The following is a 19,119-nucleotide window of genomic DNA, read 5'->3' on the forward strand; positions in this document are numbered from 1 at the left end:
GTGTTTGTCTGACTTGTTCTTAAATCTCCAATGATGGAGATTCCACAACCTCCCTAGGCAATTTATTCCAGTGCTTAACCACCCTGACAGTTAGGAAGTTTTTCCTAATGTCCAACCTAACCCTCCCTTGCTGCAATTTAAGCCCATTGCTTCTTGTCCTGTCCTCAGAGGTTAAAGAGAACAGTTTTTTCTCCCTCCTTCTTGTAACAACCTTTTACATACTTGAAAACTGTTGTCATGTCCCCTCTTAGTCCTCTCTTCTCCAGACTAAACAAACCCAATTTTTTCAATCTTCCCTCATAAGTCATGTTTTTTAGACCTTTTATCATTTTTGGCGCTCTTCTCAGGATTCTCTCCAAATTGTCTACATCTTTCCTGAAATGTGGCACCCAGAACTAGACACAATACTCCAGTTGAGGCCTAATTGGCGCAGAGTGGAACGGAAGAATGACTTCTTGTGCCTTGCTTACAGCACTCCTGCTAATACATCCCAGAATGATGTTCACTTTTTTGCAACCATGTTACACTGTTGACTCATATTTAGCTTGTGGTTCACTTTGACTCCCAGATCCCTTTCTGCAGTACACCTTCCTAGGCAGTCATTTCCCATTCTGTATGTGTGCAACTGATTGTTCCTTCCTAAATGGAGTACTTTGCATTTGTCCTTATTGAATTTCAACCTGTTTACTTCAGACCCATTCTCCAGTTTGTCCAGATCATTTTGAATTTTAATCCTATCCTTCAAAGCACTTGCAACCCCTCCCAGCTTGGTATCATCCGCAGACTTTATAAGTGCACTCTCTATGCCATTATCTAAATCATTGACAAAGATATTGAACAGAATTGGACCCAGAACTGATCCCTGCAGAACCCCATTCATTTTGCCCTTCCAGCATGACTGTGAACCACGGATAACTACTCTCTGGGAACGGTTTTCCAACCAGTTTTGCACCCACCTTATAGTAGCTCCATCTAGGTTGCATTTCCCTAGTTTGTTTATGAGAGGTCATGCAAGACCGTATCAAAAGCTTTACTAAAGTCAAGATATAACACGTCTGCCACTTCTCCCCCCCCCCCCCCCCCCCCAAAAAAAAGTCTCTTTACCCTGTCAAGGAAAGCTATCAGGTTGGTTTGACACAATTTGTTCTTGACAAATCCATGCTGACTGTTACTTATCACCTTATTATTTTCTAGGTGTCTGCAAATTGATAGCTTAATTATTTGGTCCATTATCTTTCCGGGTACAGAAGTTAAGCTGACTGGTCTGTAATTCCCTGGGTTGTCCTTATTCCCCTTTTTATATATTGGTACTATATTTGCCCTTTTCCAGTCTTCTGGAATCTCTCCCGTCTTCCATGACTTTTGAAAGATAATCGCTAATGGCTCAGATATCTCCTCAGTCAGCTCCTTGAGTATTCTAGGATGCATTTCATCAGGCCCTGGTGATTTGAAGACATCTAATTTGTCTAAGTAAGTTTTTAACTTTGTTCCCTGTTTTAGCCTCATCTGATCCTACCTCATTTTCACTGGTATTCACTATGTTAGACATCTAGTCACCGCCAGCCTTCTTGGTGAAAACCAAAACAAAGAAGAAATTAAGCGCCTCTGCCATTTCCACATTTTCTGTTATTGTTCTTCCCCCTCCATTGAGTAGCGGTCCTACCCTGTGCTTGGTCTTCCTCTTGCTTCTAATGTATTTGTAGAATGTTTTCTTGTTAACCTTTATATCACTAACTAGTTTGATCTTGTTTTGTGCCTTGGCCTCTCTAATTTTGTTCTTATCTACTTGTGTTATTTGTTTATATTCATCCTTTGTCATTTGACCTAGTTTTCACTTTTTGCAGGACTCTCTCTTGATTTTTAGATCATCGAAGATTTCATGATTACTTTCAAATTCTCAACCAGTTCCTCCCTACTTGTCAAAATCAAATCTAGACCAGCCTCTCCCCAGTAGCTTTCTCCATCTTCTGAAATAAAAAATTGTCTCCAAGACGTTCCAAGAATTTATTGGATAATCTGTGCCCTGCTGGGCTGTTTTCCACAACAGGTGCTGAGTAGCTGAAGTCCCGCTTCGCCACCAAGCCCCGGGCTGTGGAGGGTTTTGTTATTTGTTTAAAAAGCCGCCTCCTCTTCCTCCGGGGCAGGGGTCCGTAGTAGACCCCGGCCCTGACCTCAGCCTGGTTTTCACTCCTTTTATCCAGACCCAGCCACTTCCAACCAGCCTGCCTCCTAGTTCAACCTCAACCTCGGTTCCAGTGTAGACGTTTTTCATATATGCCCTGTGTGGCACCATGGCCAAAAGAGAAAGCGATCCTGGGATGCATAATCAAGGGAACGTTGAGTAGGAGTAGAGAGATTATTTTACCTATGTATTTGACAGTGGTGCGACCGTTGCTGGAATGCTGCATCCAGTTCCGGTGCCCACAATTTAAGAAGGAAGTTGATCAATGGGAGAGGGTTCAGAAAAGTCATGAGAATGATTAAAGGGTTAGAAAACCTGCCTTCTCGTGATAGACTTAAGAAGCTCCATCTATTTAGCTTAACAAAGAGAAGGATAAGGGATGTCTGTAAGTATCTACATGGGGAACAAATATTTAATAACGGGCGAATCAATCTAGCAGAGAAAGGTATAACATGATCCAGTGGCTGGAAACTGAAGCTAGACAAATTCAGACTGGGAATAAGGCATACATTTTTAACAGTGACGGTAATTAACAATTGGAACAATTTACCAAGGATCATGGAGGATTCTCCATCACTGACCATTTTTAAATCAAGATCGGATGTTTTTCTAAAGCTCTTCTCTCGGAATTATTGTGGGGAAGGTCTGTGGCCCGTGCTGTACAGGGGAGGTCAGACTAGATGATCACTGTACTGTTCATTCCCTCTGAAACTCCTGGCATTGGCTGCTGTCTGAAGACAGGATCCTGGGCTAGATGGACCACTGGTCTGACCCAGTATGGTGGTTCTTATGTTCTTTTCTTTCTGTTACTACTGCAGGAATATGGGATTAATAAGGAGGAGAAGCTGGAGATTGCTATTGGCTTCTGTCTTCCTCTCATCAAGAAGATCCAGTTGGACCTGCAAAGAACCCATGAGGATGAGTCTGTCAACAAGCTGCACCCTTTGTAAGGACCTTGCTGCATGCTGGCACTGGTCGGGGACACACTGTGCCCTGAGAAGGCCATGCCATACGTTGACCTAGATGGACCAACCAGTGATGTTAAATTAAGGCAGTAGTGCATCGTTGCAGGGAGAGGGAGTGTTGCTGCCTTTATCAGAATGTGCAGAGGGGAGCAGGTGTTTGGTTGGGGAGAGGACTACACTATTCCTACAGGCCTGTTCCTTAGGATGCTGTGTAACAGGCCACTTGCTCCTCGCATCTTGCTCTGCCTCTGCTACCGTGAAACGTGGGTGTATTTATCTCTGCAGAATTATTTCACTCTGTTAGGCATGCATGTTTGAGAGAGTCTGTATGAACTACATTGTGAATAACACTGGGGCTGATTTGGTTTAGATACTCAAGAGGAGTCCTGTCCCCAGGTCGCCATGTACGGACACGGTTATACTTTACCAGCGAGAGCCATGTACATTCCCTGCTCAGCATCTTCCGCTATGGGGGGCTCTTGGATGTAAGTGTGCCAGCAGTACCACAGGGTAAACCTTCCCCCTTTCTTCATCAGCCCTGTCTAGGGTGAACAGTGTGTGGCTGCAGATTACCCCTTCTAGCTAACTCCCCACCAATGACTCATACCACTGGCTTCTGACCAGCACTACCTCCGCTTTGTGACTGCCTAGGAAGGAGTCCTGCAGAAAGGGATCCAGGAGTTGGTGGATTACAAGCTAAATAGAAGTCAACAGAGTAACGCTGTTGCAAAAAAGCAAACATTCTGGGATATATTAGCAGGAGTGTTGTAAGCAAGACAAAAGAAGTAATTCTTCCGCTCTACTCCACGCTGATTAGGCCTCAACAGGAGAATTGTGTCTAGTTCTGGGCGCCACATTTCAGGAAAGATGTGGACAAATTAGAGAAAGTCCAGAGAAGAGCAACAAAAATGATGGAAGGTCTAGAAAACATGACCTTTGAGGGAAGATTGAAAAAATTGGGTTTGTTTAGTCTGGAGAAGAGACGACTAAGGAGAAGCATGAGTTTTCAAGTATATAAAAGGTTGTTACAAGGAGAAGGGAGAAAAATTGTTCTCCTTAACTTTTGAGGATAGGACCAGAAGCAATGGGCTTAAATTGCAGCAAGGGAGAGTTAGGTTGGACGTTAGGAAAAACTTCCTAACTGTCAGGGTGGTTAATCACTGGAATAAATTGCCCAGGGAGGTTGTGGAATCTTCGTCATTGGAGATTTTTAAGAACAGGTTAGACAAACACCTGTCAGGGATGGTCTAAATGATATTTAGTCCTACCTTGAGTGCAGGGGACTGGACTAGATAACCACTCCAGGTCCCTTCCAGTCCTATGGTTCTGTGTATGAGTGGGTCCCTTCGGTGAGAAGGAGATGGAAGGGCTTGGCATTTGGAGACGGAGCCCTGTCTCTCCTTTGATAAGAGTAGAGCCTAGAATTTCACATCACCACAGAGCTTGAATCAGAGAAATCTTTCCCCGAGCCTTGATGGTTGGTTGGTTAGGTTGGCTCTACACACACGCTCCCTGTGGGTATTAGAAGGGCTAAGAAATGCATTGCCTCACAAACAGCTAATTGTGTTCTTTGGTTCGCTTGGTCTCCTATCCTGCTATTCCTAGAAGGTTTGCATGTGTTGGGGCTTGTTTAGCAGGTTCAGGTTCATGTGCCTGTGGCAGCTCTCTGTATCTGAGGAAAGTGGCCAGAAGTGACTTTATCTAACTTCCTGGTCAATGTGCAGAGTGTTTTTCTTCCACTCCCCGTCCCCTGTGGTGTCAGGGGATACTGTACTGTGGGGCATGCTACCTTGGGGGCATGGCTGTGCCCTGGTGAGAGCTCGGGGGACACCATGCTGCCCTTCCCGTCTCGCAAATGGCATGTCCAAAGTGTTCTCCAGTTTTTCCATTCATCAAACCCTTTTGTAAGAGCAACCCTCCTTCCTTTCCATTCTTCCCTCTCCATTTTCTTACTGCTTCTTGCAAATATTTCATTCTGCAGACCACCATTTGAGAACCAACATGTTAGGGAAGCTGTTATTGGTTATGCTCCATTTCTCAGCATGACATTAGCGGGTAGCCTGCTGCTGGATGTGCTAAAATCTGAACACTGGCTGTAGCTGTATTCTGAGTGTCCCTTCCTGCAATCATTTCTTTCTGTAAACTCCTCTCCCCCCCGTGTGAGGTTCTGTCTGCAGATTAGCTGAGTGAGATGTTTCTGTGCTGACAGGGATGTTACACTGTGGAGAGGAAACCCTCTCAGACCCATTTCACTTAGTGCTGCAAGTTGTCTGCCATTGCTTATCCCATGTGACTGTTTGTGTGTATGTATCAGGAGTCCAAGGACCAGCAGTGGAAGAGAGCCATGGACTATTTGAGTGCTATCTCAGAACTGAACTACATGACCCAGATTGTTATCATGCTGTACGAGGACAACAACAAGGTGAGGGATCTAGAACTAGAATAAAATCTTTCCTCCTGTGATGTGAGACAGTGGCCACCAGGATCCAGCACTCTGTCTTTGCCCAGGTGGCAAGGTACTGGTATTGGTGGGCCTCCTGTCATACCAGGCAGTGAGCCCCCAAAACTGATTGCACATTTTCTTTCTGAAATGTGAGACGGGGAGTCTCCTGGGCTGAAGAGCCTCCCAAAACACAAGTTTCTAGGGCTAACAGTTCCCATCTGGCGAAGAATCTGTAGACCAGAATCCTTCATTCAGTTAAGGGGATTTTTAATTGGTATTTAAAAATAACCTGCTGCTGAGCAGCCGCTTCCAGTCACAGCGTTAATCTAGGACTAGCTGAATCTATGATCAGACACCTCTGCTGTCAGCTCCCGTTGGCTGGGAACATCCCAGAGGTGCTGGAGGCCAGACGTAACAGCCTTTTGTTAGTGGTGGTCTTTGACCACTGCGGAAAAAGAGAGAATACCCCCCCTCTTCTCGCAGTGCATTGTTAGAAGAGACCGCATCATCTGTAAGTGGTTGGAGCAGAGCACTTGGAGTCAGATCTGTTGTAATAGGTTGGCTGTGCTCTTCCACTGACCCACAGTGTTATAAGGTGTTGGAACTCTGTAGGGAAAGGTTAACTGAGCCCTTCTGACTCATTGTGGCAGCTACCACTCGTTAACCCACCCTTGATTTAGGGGGAGTGAGTGTGGCGCTCTGGTTATTGGAATGTAGGGGCTGAGCTCTGCTAGGGGAGAATAGCCCAGCTATGGCATTTGTGGCTAATATTGTGTTAACTTATTGATAAAGATAAATTAATCACTGAGCTAAAAAGTAGTGGTTGCTGAGGTGTAAGTGAACATGACCTAATTACATTTGTTATCTGTAAACAGAATATTGTTCTAACCAGTAATATATTTACTTGGCACTTTGAAAGGGCCAATTTCCCAAGCTGAAAACAATTTTGCTTAAAATTATGATTAAAAGTGATTTAGTAGGAAAAACTTCAAACAACATGAATGATAATTGGAAGTTGTTTAAAAATTCTTTTAGTAGATGCCCAAAAAAATCAAAATTCCCCAATCACAGAAAAACTTATCCTGATTAAAAAAGGAAAGAGAAAAGAGCACTATGGAATTGCACGCACAAATGGAAAAAGAGGCCGTTGATAGCAATGACTTAAATGATGGGTGAGGCAGGAATCACTGGATGAAATTCTATGGTTTGCATTATGCAGAAGGTCAGACAGGTGATCATAATGGTCCCTTCTGGCCTTAAAATCTATTAAATTACCAGTCTTTAAGAAAGGGATAGATAATAAGACAGAAAATATCATGTTGCCTCTGTATAAATCCATGGTACGCCCACATCTTGAATACTGCATGCAGATGTGGTTGCCCCTTCTCAAAAAAGTTATATTGGAATTGGAAAAGGTTGAGAAAAGGGCAACAAAAATTATTAGTTTCAGAGTAGCAGCCGTGTTAGTCTGTATCCGTAAAAAGAAAAGGAGTACTTGTGGCACCTTAGAGACTAACAAATTTATTAGAGCATAAGCTTTCGTGAGCTAAGCATCTGATGAAGTGAGCTGTAGCTCACGAAAGCTTATGCTCTAATAAATTTGTTAGTCTCTAAGGTGCCACAAGTACTCCTTTTTAAAAAAATGATTGGTTGTATGGAACGGCTTCCGTATGAGGAGAGAGTAATAAGACTGGGACTTTTCGGCTTGGAAAAGTGGGGATATGATTGAGATCTCGAAAATCATGACTGGTATAGAGAAAGTAAATAAGGACATGCTATTTACTCCTTCTCATAACACAAGAACAAGGAGTCACCAAATGAAACTAATAGGCAGCAGGTTTAAAACAAGCACAAGGAAATATTTTTTCATACAACACGCAGTCAACCCGTGGAACTCCTTGCTGGAGAATGTTGTGAAGGCCAAGACTATAACAGGGTTCAGAAAAGAACTAGATAAATTCATGCAGGATAGATCCATCAATGGCTGTTAGCCAGAGTGGACAGGGATGGTGTCCCTAGCATCTGTTTGCCAGAAGCTGGTAATGGGTGACGGGATGGATCACTTGAAGATTACCTGTTCTGTTCATTCCCTCTGTGGCACCTGGCACTGGCCATTGTCGGAAGACTGGATACTGGGCTAGATGGATCTTTGGTCTGACAGTATGGCTGTTATTTTTTTGTCGTGAAATGCGAACAATTGATACGGGATGCCAGAGGAATCAATGCCAAAAATCTATAGCCAATAGGATTCAGAGGACAATAACAGAATTTTTTAAACATCCAGGAAAAAAATTCTAGCAATGGTGTAAGTCTGCACTAGATAGAGATGATAAAATTGCCAGTAATGATGCAGAAAAGACAGAAGTATTCAATAAATATCTTTGTTCGCTATTTGAAAAAAAGAGCCAATGGCTGGAAGCTGAAAGTTGACAAATACAAACTAGAGTATAAGGTGGGAAGTTTTTAACAGTCAGGGTAATTAACCCTTGAAACAACTTTCCCAGTGATGTAGTGGATTCTCCTTCAAGAGGGGGTCTTCAGATCAAGGTGAGGTGTGTCTTTCTCAAAGATCTGCTGTAGCCCAGCCAGGAGGCATCCTGGGTGAGGTTCCTTAGCCTGTGTTGTCCTAGAAGTCATAATCTATAAAACCAAGTCCAGGAAGGTATAAGACTTGCTCTCCCCAGTGTGGTCCGTTTTGAAGGGAGGGCAGGTACTGTGTCTCTGGGTATGTTTGCATAGCCCAGTCCTGATTGGGTCCTCCAGGCGCTACTGTGATAACCGTAATACTGAGCTCTGTGCTGCTGGGTGAGACATAAAGCCCAGGTTAGCGTGTCTGTGCTTGTCTCATTGCTTCTGCATTTCCGCCTAAGCGGTGTGCTATTTTGGCATGGAGGAGAGAGGGCAGAGGGCCAGTACCACAGCCCACACTGAAGTTGGGGCTGATTTTTGTGTTCTCAGGACCCATCTTCAGAGGAGCGTTTTCACGTGGAGCTTCATTTCAGCCCAGGTGTGAAGGGATGTGAGGAAGATGGAAGTGCCCCTACAGGGTTTGGCTTTCGGCCTGCATCAGCAGAAGTGAGTCTGCAGTCGCTGTGCCCTGTTTGAAGGGCCTGTCTGTGTCACTGAGGCACAGGCCTGGTGGGAGATGGTGTGGAGCACAGCAACTGCACTGCCCCTGTGGGGAAAGCAGTGCGGTAATGAAAGAGAGGTGAAGCCACAGGCCCACCTCTTCCCCATCCTTAGAAGAGAGGCTGGGACCCAAGTGTGCTCAGGAGAGCCTTTGTGATCCAGGGGAAGCAGGCTCTGGTGTGCTCACAGCAGGGCCAGGCACAGTCTGACCCAGAATCCTTCATCACACCCTGACAAGCACATACCTAGCAGCTCCCCTGCATTCTGCAGTGCCTCCGCCAGCCAGCAGTGGCCATGTCTCGGGCCCACTCTTGCAGTAGCGTATCTGGCAGTTGAGGGTTGTTTGCGGGTTGAGTTTCTTGGCTGGCTGGGTACTTTGTCTCCGGTTTCAAGGCTGTGTGTGGGGAGATGTAATCTCACTTCATTTTGTACAAGTGTCTGACTGGAATTCTGCTGGGCCTGTTTTTTCCTCTGAGTAAATCCCACCTGGGCCTGCATTGCTAGTTGTGTTAGTAACGCTGCTAGTGTGTCCTTCATGTAGAATGATGACAAGAAGCCAAACCAGGGCAGCATGGAGGATCTCTCCAAAGTGAAGAGCATTGATGGGACAGACCAAGCACAAGAAAGGTCATCCCAGCCCTCTGAGCCAGTCTGCATTCCGCGGAGATCGCCCTTGATCCGCAACCGGAAAACTGGATCCATGGAGGTAATGGGGCGGGTGTAGTTTCAATTGCTCTGATCTAGTCCTCTTGCCCAGACTTGGCATCTCAGTTCTACCGTTGCAGAAAAGCTCCATTTTCTGGGACTCCCCTTTTAGCAGTGCACCAGGGTCTGAGTTACTGCTGTGAAAGGAGTTAGGGCAGTGGTCACCAACCAGTCGATCGCAATCGGGTGGTTGATCCTAGAGGATCTCCCAGTCGATCGCAATCTCCAGCGGTGCAGTGTGACTGTTGCTAAGGCAGACTCCCTGCCTACCCCGACCCTACGCCGCTCCCAGAAGCGGCCAGCGCAGCCCTGCAGCCACGGGGACAGGGGTCTCCCTCCATACACTACTCCTATCTTCAAGCACTGCCCTTGCATCTCCCATTGGCCAGAAGAGCTGTCGGGGCGGTGCTTGCAGAGAGAGGGAGCGCACGGAGCTATGTGCCCCCACCCTCTCCAGGGGCCACAGGGTTGTGTTGCTCCCTTCTGGGAGCGGTGTGGAGCTGGGGTAGGCAGGGAGGGGTTCGGAGTGCTGTGGGTTGGGGTGCTGGCTCTGGGAGAGGGCTCAGGGTGGGGCTTGGTGTGCAAGAAGGGGTTCAGGGTGAAGGAGCGGGTATGGGGTGCTGGCTCCGGCACTTACCTCTGGCGGCTCCCAGTTGGCGGCGGGCACAGAAAGGCTAAGGCAGGCTCCCTGCCTACCCTGGCACCACACCGCTCCCTCCTAGAACTTGCACCCCCTTTGCATGCCCAGCCTGCACCCAAACTCCCTCCTAGAGCTTGCACCTCCTCCTACACCCCAACATTCTGCCCCAGCCTGGAGCCCCCTCATGCACCCAAACTCCCTTCTAGAGCTTGAACCCCTCACCCCCTCCTGTACACCAACCCCCTGCCCCAGGCTCAGCCCAGAGCCCACACCCCCTCCCGAACCCTAACCCCATCCCGGTGAAAGTGAGTGAGGGTGGGGGAGAGTAAGCAACCGAAACGGGGCGGGGGGATGGATGGAGTGCGTGGGGCGGGGGTTTGGGGAAGGGTTAGGGCCTCGGAGAAGGGGTGGGGTAGATTCTGGGTTGCCCTTAGATTCAAAAAGTGATCTTAGGCATAAAAAGGTTGGAGGTCACTGAGTTAAGGGAATAATGTGTCCGATGGGAAAGCAGGTTTATTAAATGCAGAGTGGTTAGGTGGCTGACATACTGAACTCCTTAAAATACCTTCACGGAGGAGAAATGCAGGAAAAAGGTTTGGACAATTGGTGAGGAAAGACAATTGTGTGGAAGGTTTCAGAGTAACAGCCGTGTTAGTCTGTATTCGCAAAAAGAAAAGGAGTACTTGTGGCACCTTAGAGACTAACCAATTTATTTGAGCATGAGCTTTCGTGAGCTACAGCTTAGTGAGCTGTAGCTCACGAAAGCTCATGCTCAAATAAATTGGTTAGTCTCTAAGGTGCCACAAGTACTCCTTTTCTAATTGTGTGGAAATAACTATGGGTGAATTGCAGCGAAGGCACACTGGGGGAATGCTGAATAGGCACATCCGCTGCATTGTGGGGTATTAGCAAAACTATGTGTCAAAGTAAATGTACTGTTGTCACTTCCAGGCTGCATTGTTTTAATTCATTTCTTCTTGGGTGTCTCATGAAGTTGAACTGGAAGGTGCCATGTTGCCGATCTGTCTCCTGTAGGATCATGGGAAGGGGTGGTGCCTGCTGTTTGTGATTTGTGTTGGGCAGTGGAGGTTTATTACAAAGTTCTTAATCTGCCATAGGGCCGATGTACTTGTAGGCAACTGAGCTGAGCTGAGCTGGCCTTACTCCCTGTCCTCAGGCTCAGTCTGGATGGGCTGTCTCAGTGGTGGGGACTTAGCTCACAGGTATCCAAATGCCCTTCAAGCTGCTTTCAGCACTGTGTCTCCTCCCTTCTGGGATTAGTCACTCGCCTTGATTCCAGCTGTTTTCTTGGAGGTGGGGGAAGGGATGTTTGTGGCTGAGGGATCTGTGGCTGTCTTGGGCCTTCCTTATTATAGTCAGCCATGAAATCACAGATGCCTTTTTGGTGATTGGCACACAATAAATTAACCATGGTCTGGGGAGGATCCTAGGGTGATCCAACGGATCTGATGTACTTGGATTTTCAGAAAGACTTTGACAAGGTCCCTCACCAAAGGCTCTTAGGCAGAGTAAGCAGTCAAGGTATAAGAGGGAAGGTGCTTTCATGGATTAGTAACTGGTTAAAAGATAGGAAACAAAAGGTAGGAATAAATGGTCTGTTTTTACAATGGAGAGAGGTAAATAGCAGGGTCCCCCAAGGGTCTGTTGTGGAACCAGTGCTGCTCAACACATTCATACGTTATCTAGAAAAGGAGAGGAGCAGTGAGGTGGCAATATTTGCAGGTGTTAGAAAATTATTCAAGATAGGTAAGTTCAAAGCTGATTGTGAAGATTTGCAAAGGGATCTCACTAAACTGGATGACTGGGCAAGAAAATGGCAGATGAAATTCAGTGTTGGTAAATGCAAAGTAATGCACATTGTTTTGTATGTATAGTTGGAATTATGTTTTCCAATGGGGTCTAAATTAGCTGTTACCACTCAAGAAAGGTGTTTTTCTGAAAACACCTATTCAGTGTGCAGTGGCAGTCAAAGCTAACAAAGTCAGGAAACATTAGGAAAGAGATATATAATAAAACAGAAAATATCATAGTGGCATTATGTAAATCCATGGTATGCCCACACCTTGAATACTGCATGCAGTTCTGATTTCCCCATCTCCAAAAATACATGTTAGAAATGGAAAAGTTACAGAGAAGAGCAACAAAAATGACTAAGAGTATGGAACAGCTTCCATGTGAGAAGAGATTTTAAAAAACTGGGGACCTGTTCAGTTTGGAAAAGACGACTAAGGGGAGTAGAATATGTTAGAAGTCTATAAAATCATGAATGGTGTGGAGAAAGTGAATTGGGAAGAGTTATTTACCTCTTCTCATAACACATTGTCGTCTGGTGAACCCTGGTTCTTAATAGGCAGCAGAGTAAATAAACAAAATGAATTACTTCTTCACACAATGCACAGTCGATCTGTGGAACTCATTGCCAGGGATGTTGTGAAGGCCAAAACTATAACTGGGTTCAAGAAAGAATTAGAGAAGGTCATGGAGGATAGGTCCATCAGTGGCTATAAGCCAAGATGGTCAGGGACATAAACCTGTACTCCGAGTGTCCCTAAACCTCCAACTGTCAGAAGCTGGGACTGGATGACAGGGGGTGGATCACTTGAAATTGCCCTGTTTTGTTCATTCCCTCTGAAGCATCTGGCACTGTCGGAAACCGAATATGGGGCTGGATGGACCCTTGGTCTGGCCCCGGCATGGCTGTTCTTATGTAGAAACAACTGCACTTGATGGTGTTGACATGAGTGTGTGTGCCGTAGAGGGGAAATGCTCAGTGATCAGAGCTGGAGCATGGGAGTTGGGACTCCTTGAGTTCTGTTCTCAGCTTTGTGCCGAGTTCCTTAGGGGAAGATTTCTAAAGGTGCAAAAGGCAGGTCAACGCTTAACTCCCTGTCACTGCCAGTGAGAATCAAGCACACCTTGGCTCTTTGTGCCTGTGAAATTGTCCCTTCCATGCAGTCTTTAAAATGAGACACATCCTCTCTGCCTCTTACTATCATTTGTGAAGTCCCTTGAGAGTGGTGGGTAGAGTAGCCAGGAATCCTTAATGGTGCAGTCAGCATTCCTCTTGTTTTTACAGGTGCTGTCAGAGTCCTCTTCCAAAACTGGAGGGTATCGTCTCTTCTCCTCCTACTCCAGACAATCTTCCGAAATGAAGCAAAGTGGCCTAGGTACGAGCCTGTACTCGACCTGTCCACCTGTACCTCTCTGTCTCTCTGTGTGTGCGTCTGTCCATCCCGCCACATGTACATCTGGCTCAAGTTCCATGTATGTCTGTGGATGTATTATGTCCTCTTATGTAATGTTACAGCGTACAATAAGTTTCCTGTACGTTCTCTATCTCTTTCATTCCTCAGCCCCTCATACAGCCAAGGTTCTTACTGCTGAAAGTGAACACGTTACTTTTTGTAGCAGATGCATAATTGCAGAGCAGGTTTTTGCTCCCATGGCAACATATTTCATGGTGCACTATTTTATCCTCAGCAGAGGGAGGGAAAGTTACTAGCCAAAATCTGAGATCTGAAACTGGCATGCTTTTCTTATCACAGCTGGGTTAATTTATTCATTTGCCAGGCTCTTCCCATAGATGAATTGTTATCTATAATCCCTTCTTCCTCGTGTTAAGATGTTTTGGCCTCATCAAGGAAATGGAGATCACTCACCAGCCGCTGTCTGTTCAGTGGTGACGACTCATAGCACCCATCACTGATCTGATTAGCTTTTCATAGCTAGAGTGCCAGTCGAAGCACTGGGGAAAAAACTTCTGGGCACTGTTTGCAAGTATTTTTAGCACAGATTCCCACTGTTGAGTATCTGCGGCCTGGGCACTGAAGTCAGATTGTGTTGGAGCTTTGTCGTGCTGCCTGGTGGAGCCAAACATTTGGTGCAAGGTTAAGAAAGCCATTACTGTGCTGTCCTGTCAGGCCAGAATTTGGATTTTGTTGCTTAGAGCCTCCTAATGCTCCCAGAACTCCTGTTGCAGAAGCAGAGTCAAATTCTCTATCCAGAGCCCAAATCTCTGCTGCTGACTGCCTGCAAAGTGGAACCTTGACAGATGCAGATAATGATGGTTTAGAAGGATAGCACATTTTTGTGGGAGATTGCAAACTATCCATAAAACAGCTTCGTGCAAGGTGTTCACTCTGGACAACACAGAAAGAGACTGTTCCAGCACCTGTTTCTGTCTTTGCAGTCCTGGATAATTTCCTATATCTAAAAGTCTGGCAGTCCAAAGGGAAAGTACATGAGCATGTGCACTTCGTTGCTTTTATTTGTGTTGTATGAAGAAGTCCCAAAGGGTTTTGTCAAAAGAAAATTCTGCTTTTTTTGTTCTTTAACATTATAAGTTCAGTTCTTGTCTCCTTGGAAGACTCTATGGCCACTGTAGAGCTAGTGCAACTATAGTATTGCAAGAAAGCGAAACCTGAGCAATTGAGAGGGAAAGGGAATTTTCACCACACTTTAAAATTCTGGGTTTTGTTTAGCAGTCATTGAGCTCCAAAGTCTAAGGCTATGTCTACACTGAGATCATAGGCCCGCAGCTAGCCTAGGTCAGCTGACTTGAGCTCACGGGCCACAGGCTGGGGAGCTATAAAATTGCAGTGTGGACATTCAGGCTTGGCCGGGAGCCTGGACTCTGAGACCCCATGAGAGGGGAGAGTCTTAGAGCCTGGGCTCCAGCCTGAGCCCAAATGTTTACACTGCAGTTTTCACCCCTGCAGCCTGAGCCCTGCGAGCCGAGTCAACTGACTGGGCTTTGAGACTTGGTGCTGTGGGTTTGTATCTCTGTGTAAACGTACCCTAGAAGGTTTAGGAGAAAGGATGTCTTTGTTAAAGAGGCAGATTTTTGAATCTTTAATTTAGGTGGAAGAGTTCACGTTTTAAGCTCCAAAAGTTATCCAGCAAAAGCAGGGTAGACCAGACTTGATATTCCTGATGTTTCTAAAGTTAAAAAAACTTCACAAGCTTCAGACCTTTCAGGTTGCCATTATACACCAGAAAGCGGCAAAGTAGGGGCAAACCAGTTTTCTTAAACATCTTTGCAGGTCACCTTTGATGCATGGCCAAGGTCCTCCTAGCAACAACACTAGTTCAAGTCCCTGTTCTCTGAGTTTTAGACATCCTACAGCCAAGAGATTTCTAAAAGGCCCTGAGTCTTTCCTCCACATCTGTGCATGAACCCCCTCTTAGGATTTGAACTTAATTCTCACCCAGTTAACGGAATCTCCTTTTGAACCATTAGGTTAAGGTTGTTTTAATGTCTGTCCCTGAAGACTGAATCCTTGATAGTGGTAATATCAGCGGGGAGGGTTAGAGAGGTTCAGGCATTGATGGCTTGTCCTCTGTTTAGTACTCTATCAAGATCTGCTATCCCTGACTATGTGCTCTGGTGCTTTCCCTAAATCTCACTCAGTGTTGGAACAGGCTGCGGGAGGCTCCACTGAGGTGCAATAAAGGCCCTTAACTACTCTGAGTCTATGGATCTTTAACTAGATTGTCACTACAAAGCCACTCTTCTCACTAGTTATCTGCAGCGCAAAGTCTCAGCAGTACTGAGTAAGCTGAAGGAACAAATGGCACCAAGTGATCAGTTTTGTGAGTGGGGCATGTGTGGCCCCAGTGGTCACTGCGCCCAAGAGGTCTCTGCATCTGCACTGAGGGATCTGTGCTGGTGGGTTAATTGGGGAGCCACGGTTGCCGGGGATGCGCCTTTCTTCTTAGGTGGATTTGGATTCATAAAAACTCATAAACTTTAAGGTCAGAAGGAACCATCGTGATCATCTAGTCTGGCCTGCTGCACATTGCAGGCCACAGAATCTCACCCACCCACTCTTGTAATAGACCCATAACCTCTGGCTGAGTTACTGGACTCCTCAAATTATAATTTAAAGACTTCAAGTCACCAAAAAATCCACCATTTACACTAGTTTAAACCTGCAAATGACCCATGCTCCATGCTGCAGAGGAAGGTGAAAACTCCCCAGGGCCTCTGCCAATCTGACCTGGGGGAAAATTCCTTCCTGACCCCAAATATGGCAATCTGTTAGCATGTGGGAAACACCCAACAGCCAGACACCTGGGAAAGAATTCTCTGTAGTAATTCAGTCCTCCCCATCTGGTGTCCCATCACCAGCTGTTGAGGGTATTTGTTACTCATACTGATTGGCTACATGCCATTGTGTGCATTCCCATCATACCGTCTAAAAACTCAACATGCCCAGTCTGGAAGCCAGTTAGTGGTTTTTTTGTTTTTGTTTTTTGTTTGTTTTTTTTTTGTCCCCATTGCTCCCCTTGGAAGGCTGTTCCAGAACTTCACTCCTCTGATGGTTAGAAACCTTCTTCTAATTTCAAACCTAAACTAATTTGACAGCCAGTTTATATCCATTTGTTCTTGTGTCAGCATTAGCGCTTAACTTAAATAACTCCTCTCCCTCCCTGGTATTTATCCCTCTGATGTATTTAGAGACAATGCATCTGTTACCTGTTCATGGGTCTCTTCCTTCCTAATGACAGGTTTCAGAGTAGCAGCTCTATTAGTCTGTATCCACAAAAACAAAAGGAGGACTTGTGGCACGTTAGAGACTAACCAATTTATTTGAGCGTAAGTTTTCGTGAGCTACAGCATCCGATGAAGTGAGCTGTAGTTCACAAAAGCTTATGCTCAAATAAATTGCTTAGTCTCTAAGGTGCCACAAGTACTTCTTTTCTTTTTCCTTCCTAATGCGTTTGTCTGCTTTTATTGAAACCTAGATTCATCCCCTCCACAATCTGAGATGTGTGTTCTCAATGTGTGGGGAGGAGTAGGAAGGACAGCTGGTCTTAGACTGGCTCTCCCTCTGGCTTGGGTTTCAGCACCTATTCTTGTGGGTGGGTCTGTTAGTCACTACTACCTGTTGCTGCTGCTGGGCTTTGAGCAAGTCCTGCTCCAGTGTCAGGCTTTGCCTACTTCCCCACTAAGTGGCCTTGCCAGTGACTGGCTGCTGGTGTTTCTTAATCTATTGCCATGGAGGGAGAAGGATGAGTGCTAGTACTCTGGCATAAAACCAGAATGGTTACAAACACAAAAGGGAGAAGGCAGAAGAGGACCCTTGATATAGTGCTGTTACCATTCCCCCCCAGCCATCTTCATCATAAGTTTTGAGTCAGGTTTACTCTGCTGGAGCCCTTAAAATGTTCCACTGGAAAGGGGGAGGGCCGCAGTCACAGCCTGAGAGATCGAGGGGCTGGTTGTGCAGAGTCTTTAGGAGAAATGATCCATATAAAAGCATTGCAGTTCCACAAGCTCATTCTCCAATTGTATTGAGCTAGCCAGATCCAAGGATAGTCACGTATCCTCTCTCTCTCTCTCTCTCTCACTTCCTTTCCATTACCTTCTTTTCAGCCTAGTGGTTAGACATAAAGCTCTTGCTACACAGTTTGTTTGCCTCTTTGTATTCTATTTTTGCTGTTTGGTGTGATGATTGCATTGTAGCACAATCTCTAAGCTCATCCTCTGGGAGCTGTGATCTCCCCTGGCTGCCCTGGGAGGTGTTCTCATCCCTGTGTGCCTCTGTCCTCTCAGCCACTTGCTGGCTGACCAAGCCTGATGCCTCTTCTGCAGCTTTGCAGCAACAGATGGTTCCCAAATAAATTGTTCTGGTTGTATGAACTGAATTAACTCCTTTTGGAAACTGATGGAAAAATAGTGTCATCTTATGCTAAGTTTCACAATTTCAGGATAAAATTACAAGGCTCATCCATAGTCGTGTTTCAGGAAATGAATGAGTTCTAGAGTTAGGAATCAATTGCCCTATATGGGATAGTATTGCCCAGTGAGATCTGGAAACAATGTACATCTTTCTATGAAGCATCTGGTCCTGGCTACAGCTGGAGGCAGGATACTGGACTAAATGGACTATTGGTGTGATCTAGTGTAGCAGGGAGAGAGGGATACCAAGTGGATGGGCCACTCTTCTGATTCAGAATAGCAGTAGGTGATGGTTCCAGGTCTGAATTGGCCTTTGATGTGATCGCATATGGAAATTTCTTTTCCTTGGGAAGGATGTTTTCTGCAGGCTGTCTCTTTCTCATGAAGACTCTGACAGGAAATGCGCTGTGTTGAGCTAGCTGCTTCACACTCAGCAAACACTACTCTTTTGAAAAACTAAGAAAGGAATTTGTCTCTGGATGGAATGGAGAGGTGAGCCCATGAACAGACTAAAAATCCCAGAGTGCTTTGCAGTTTACTGAGGCTCAGCCAGGAGAGGGAGGAGAAAATCAAACGACACATGAGAAAACAAAATAATGTTCCATAGATGCACCAGGGGAATCTCTGAGCTACACGGGGAATTTAGAACTGGTGTCAAATGGCAAATTGGGAGGTCTGGAGACTGAGCCCCTGTTTCTCTCTGGAACAGATAATGACAGTGCCAACTTTCATCACTCTGCCTGCTCCCAGTAAGGTTCAGATCGCCAACTGAAGGGATCATCTCTTGGGTTGAGGAGTTTACGTTCAGTCTTAGGTACAAAGCAGGGCTCTGGGTGGGAAAGATTTTGCATCCCTCTATCAATTCTCTGAGCAAGGGTACCCTGATGAAGAATTCTTATGCTAGGGCCCTGAGGAGCTCAGTGAAGACAGAAGCAAATAGACGTTAGCATAGAAAAATAGGCCATCACTGTACATCCTTATCTGGATCAGTATGTCCAGTGCTGGGTGCCTTGGCTGTAGAAGAACTCAGTTTGGAAGGCCCAGAGACAGAACAGTGAGGGTAGTTAGTGTGGGTACTTGATGAGAGACTCAAAGACTAAAGTCGCTGCATTTACTCTGGGGGAATAAAAAAGGAGTTGGGAATATGAATTAAAGGGAATCTGTCTGAAGTGAAGTTATGCGTATGATCGCAAAAATTGATCAGTCCTGAGTTTTGATGCTGCCCCATAATTTGAGAACAAGGGTTAGTCAATTAAAGGCCAATAAATTTAAACTCAATCAAAAGAGATGTTTCTCAGGGTGAGTACTCGGCATGCCATGAGATGTCCATGGAACAGCTCCCATGACGGG

The 19,119-nt window shown here is 45.7% G+C and overlaps 1 protein-coding gene across 9 annotated transcripts in view; it reads left to right on the forward strand.

Annotated features, from left to right (window-relative positions):
• Window positions 1-19,119, forward strand: part of PPIP5K1 (diphosphoinositol pentakisphosphate kinase 1) — a 141,020-nt gene that overhangs the window by 61,232 nt on the left and 60,669 nt on the right. For all 9 annotated transcript variants that reach the window (XM_048866593.2, XM_048866594.2, XM_048866592.2 and 6 more), the window contains 6 exons: window positions 3,001-3,128; window positions 3,518-3,632; window positions 5,462-5,569; window positions 8,549-8,665; window positions 9,261-9,425; window positions 13,162-13,252. In XM_048866593.2, the coding sequence (XP_048722550.2) occupies window positions 3,001-3,128; window positions 3,518-3,632; window positions 5,462-5,569; window positions 8,549-8,665; window positions 9,261-9,425; window positions 13,162-13,252 (724 nt within the window). The remainder of the gene's footprint in view (window positions 1-3,000; window positions 3,129-3,517; window positions 3,633-5,461; window positions 5,570-8,548; window positions 8,666-9,260; window positions 9,426-13,161; window positions 13,253-19,119) is intronic.

This window comes from Caretta caretta, chromosome 10 (assembly GCF_965140235.1).
Source record: "Caretta caretta isolate rCarCar2 chromosome 10, rCarCar1.hap1, whole genome shotgun sequence".
Lineage (NCBI taxonomy): Eukaryota > Metazoa > Chordata > Testudines > Cheloniidae > Caretta > Caretta caretta.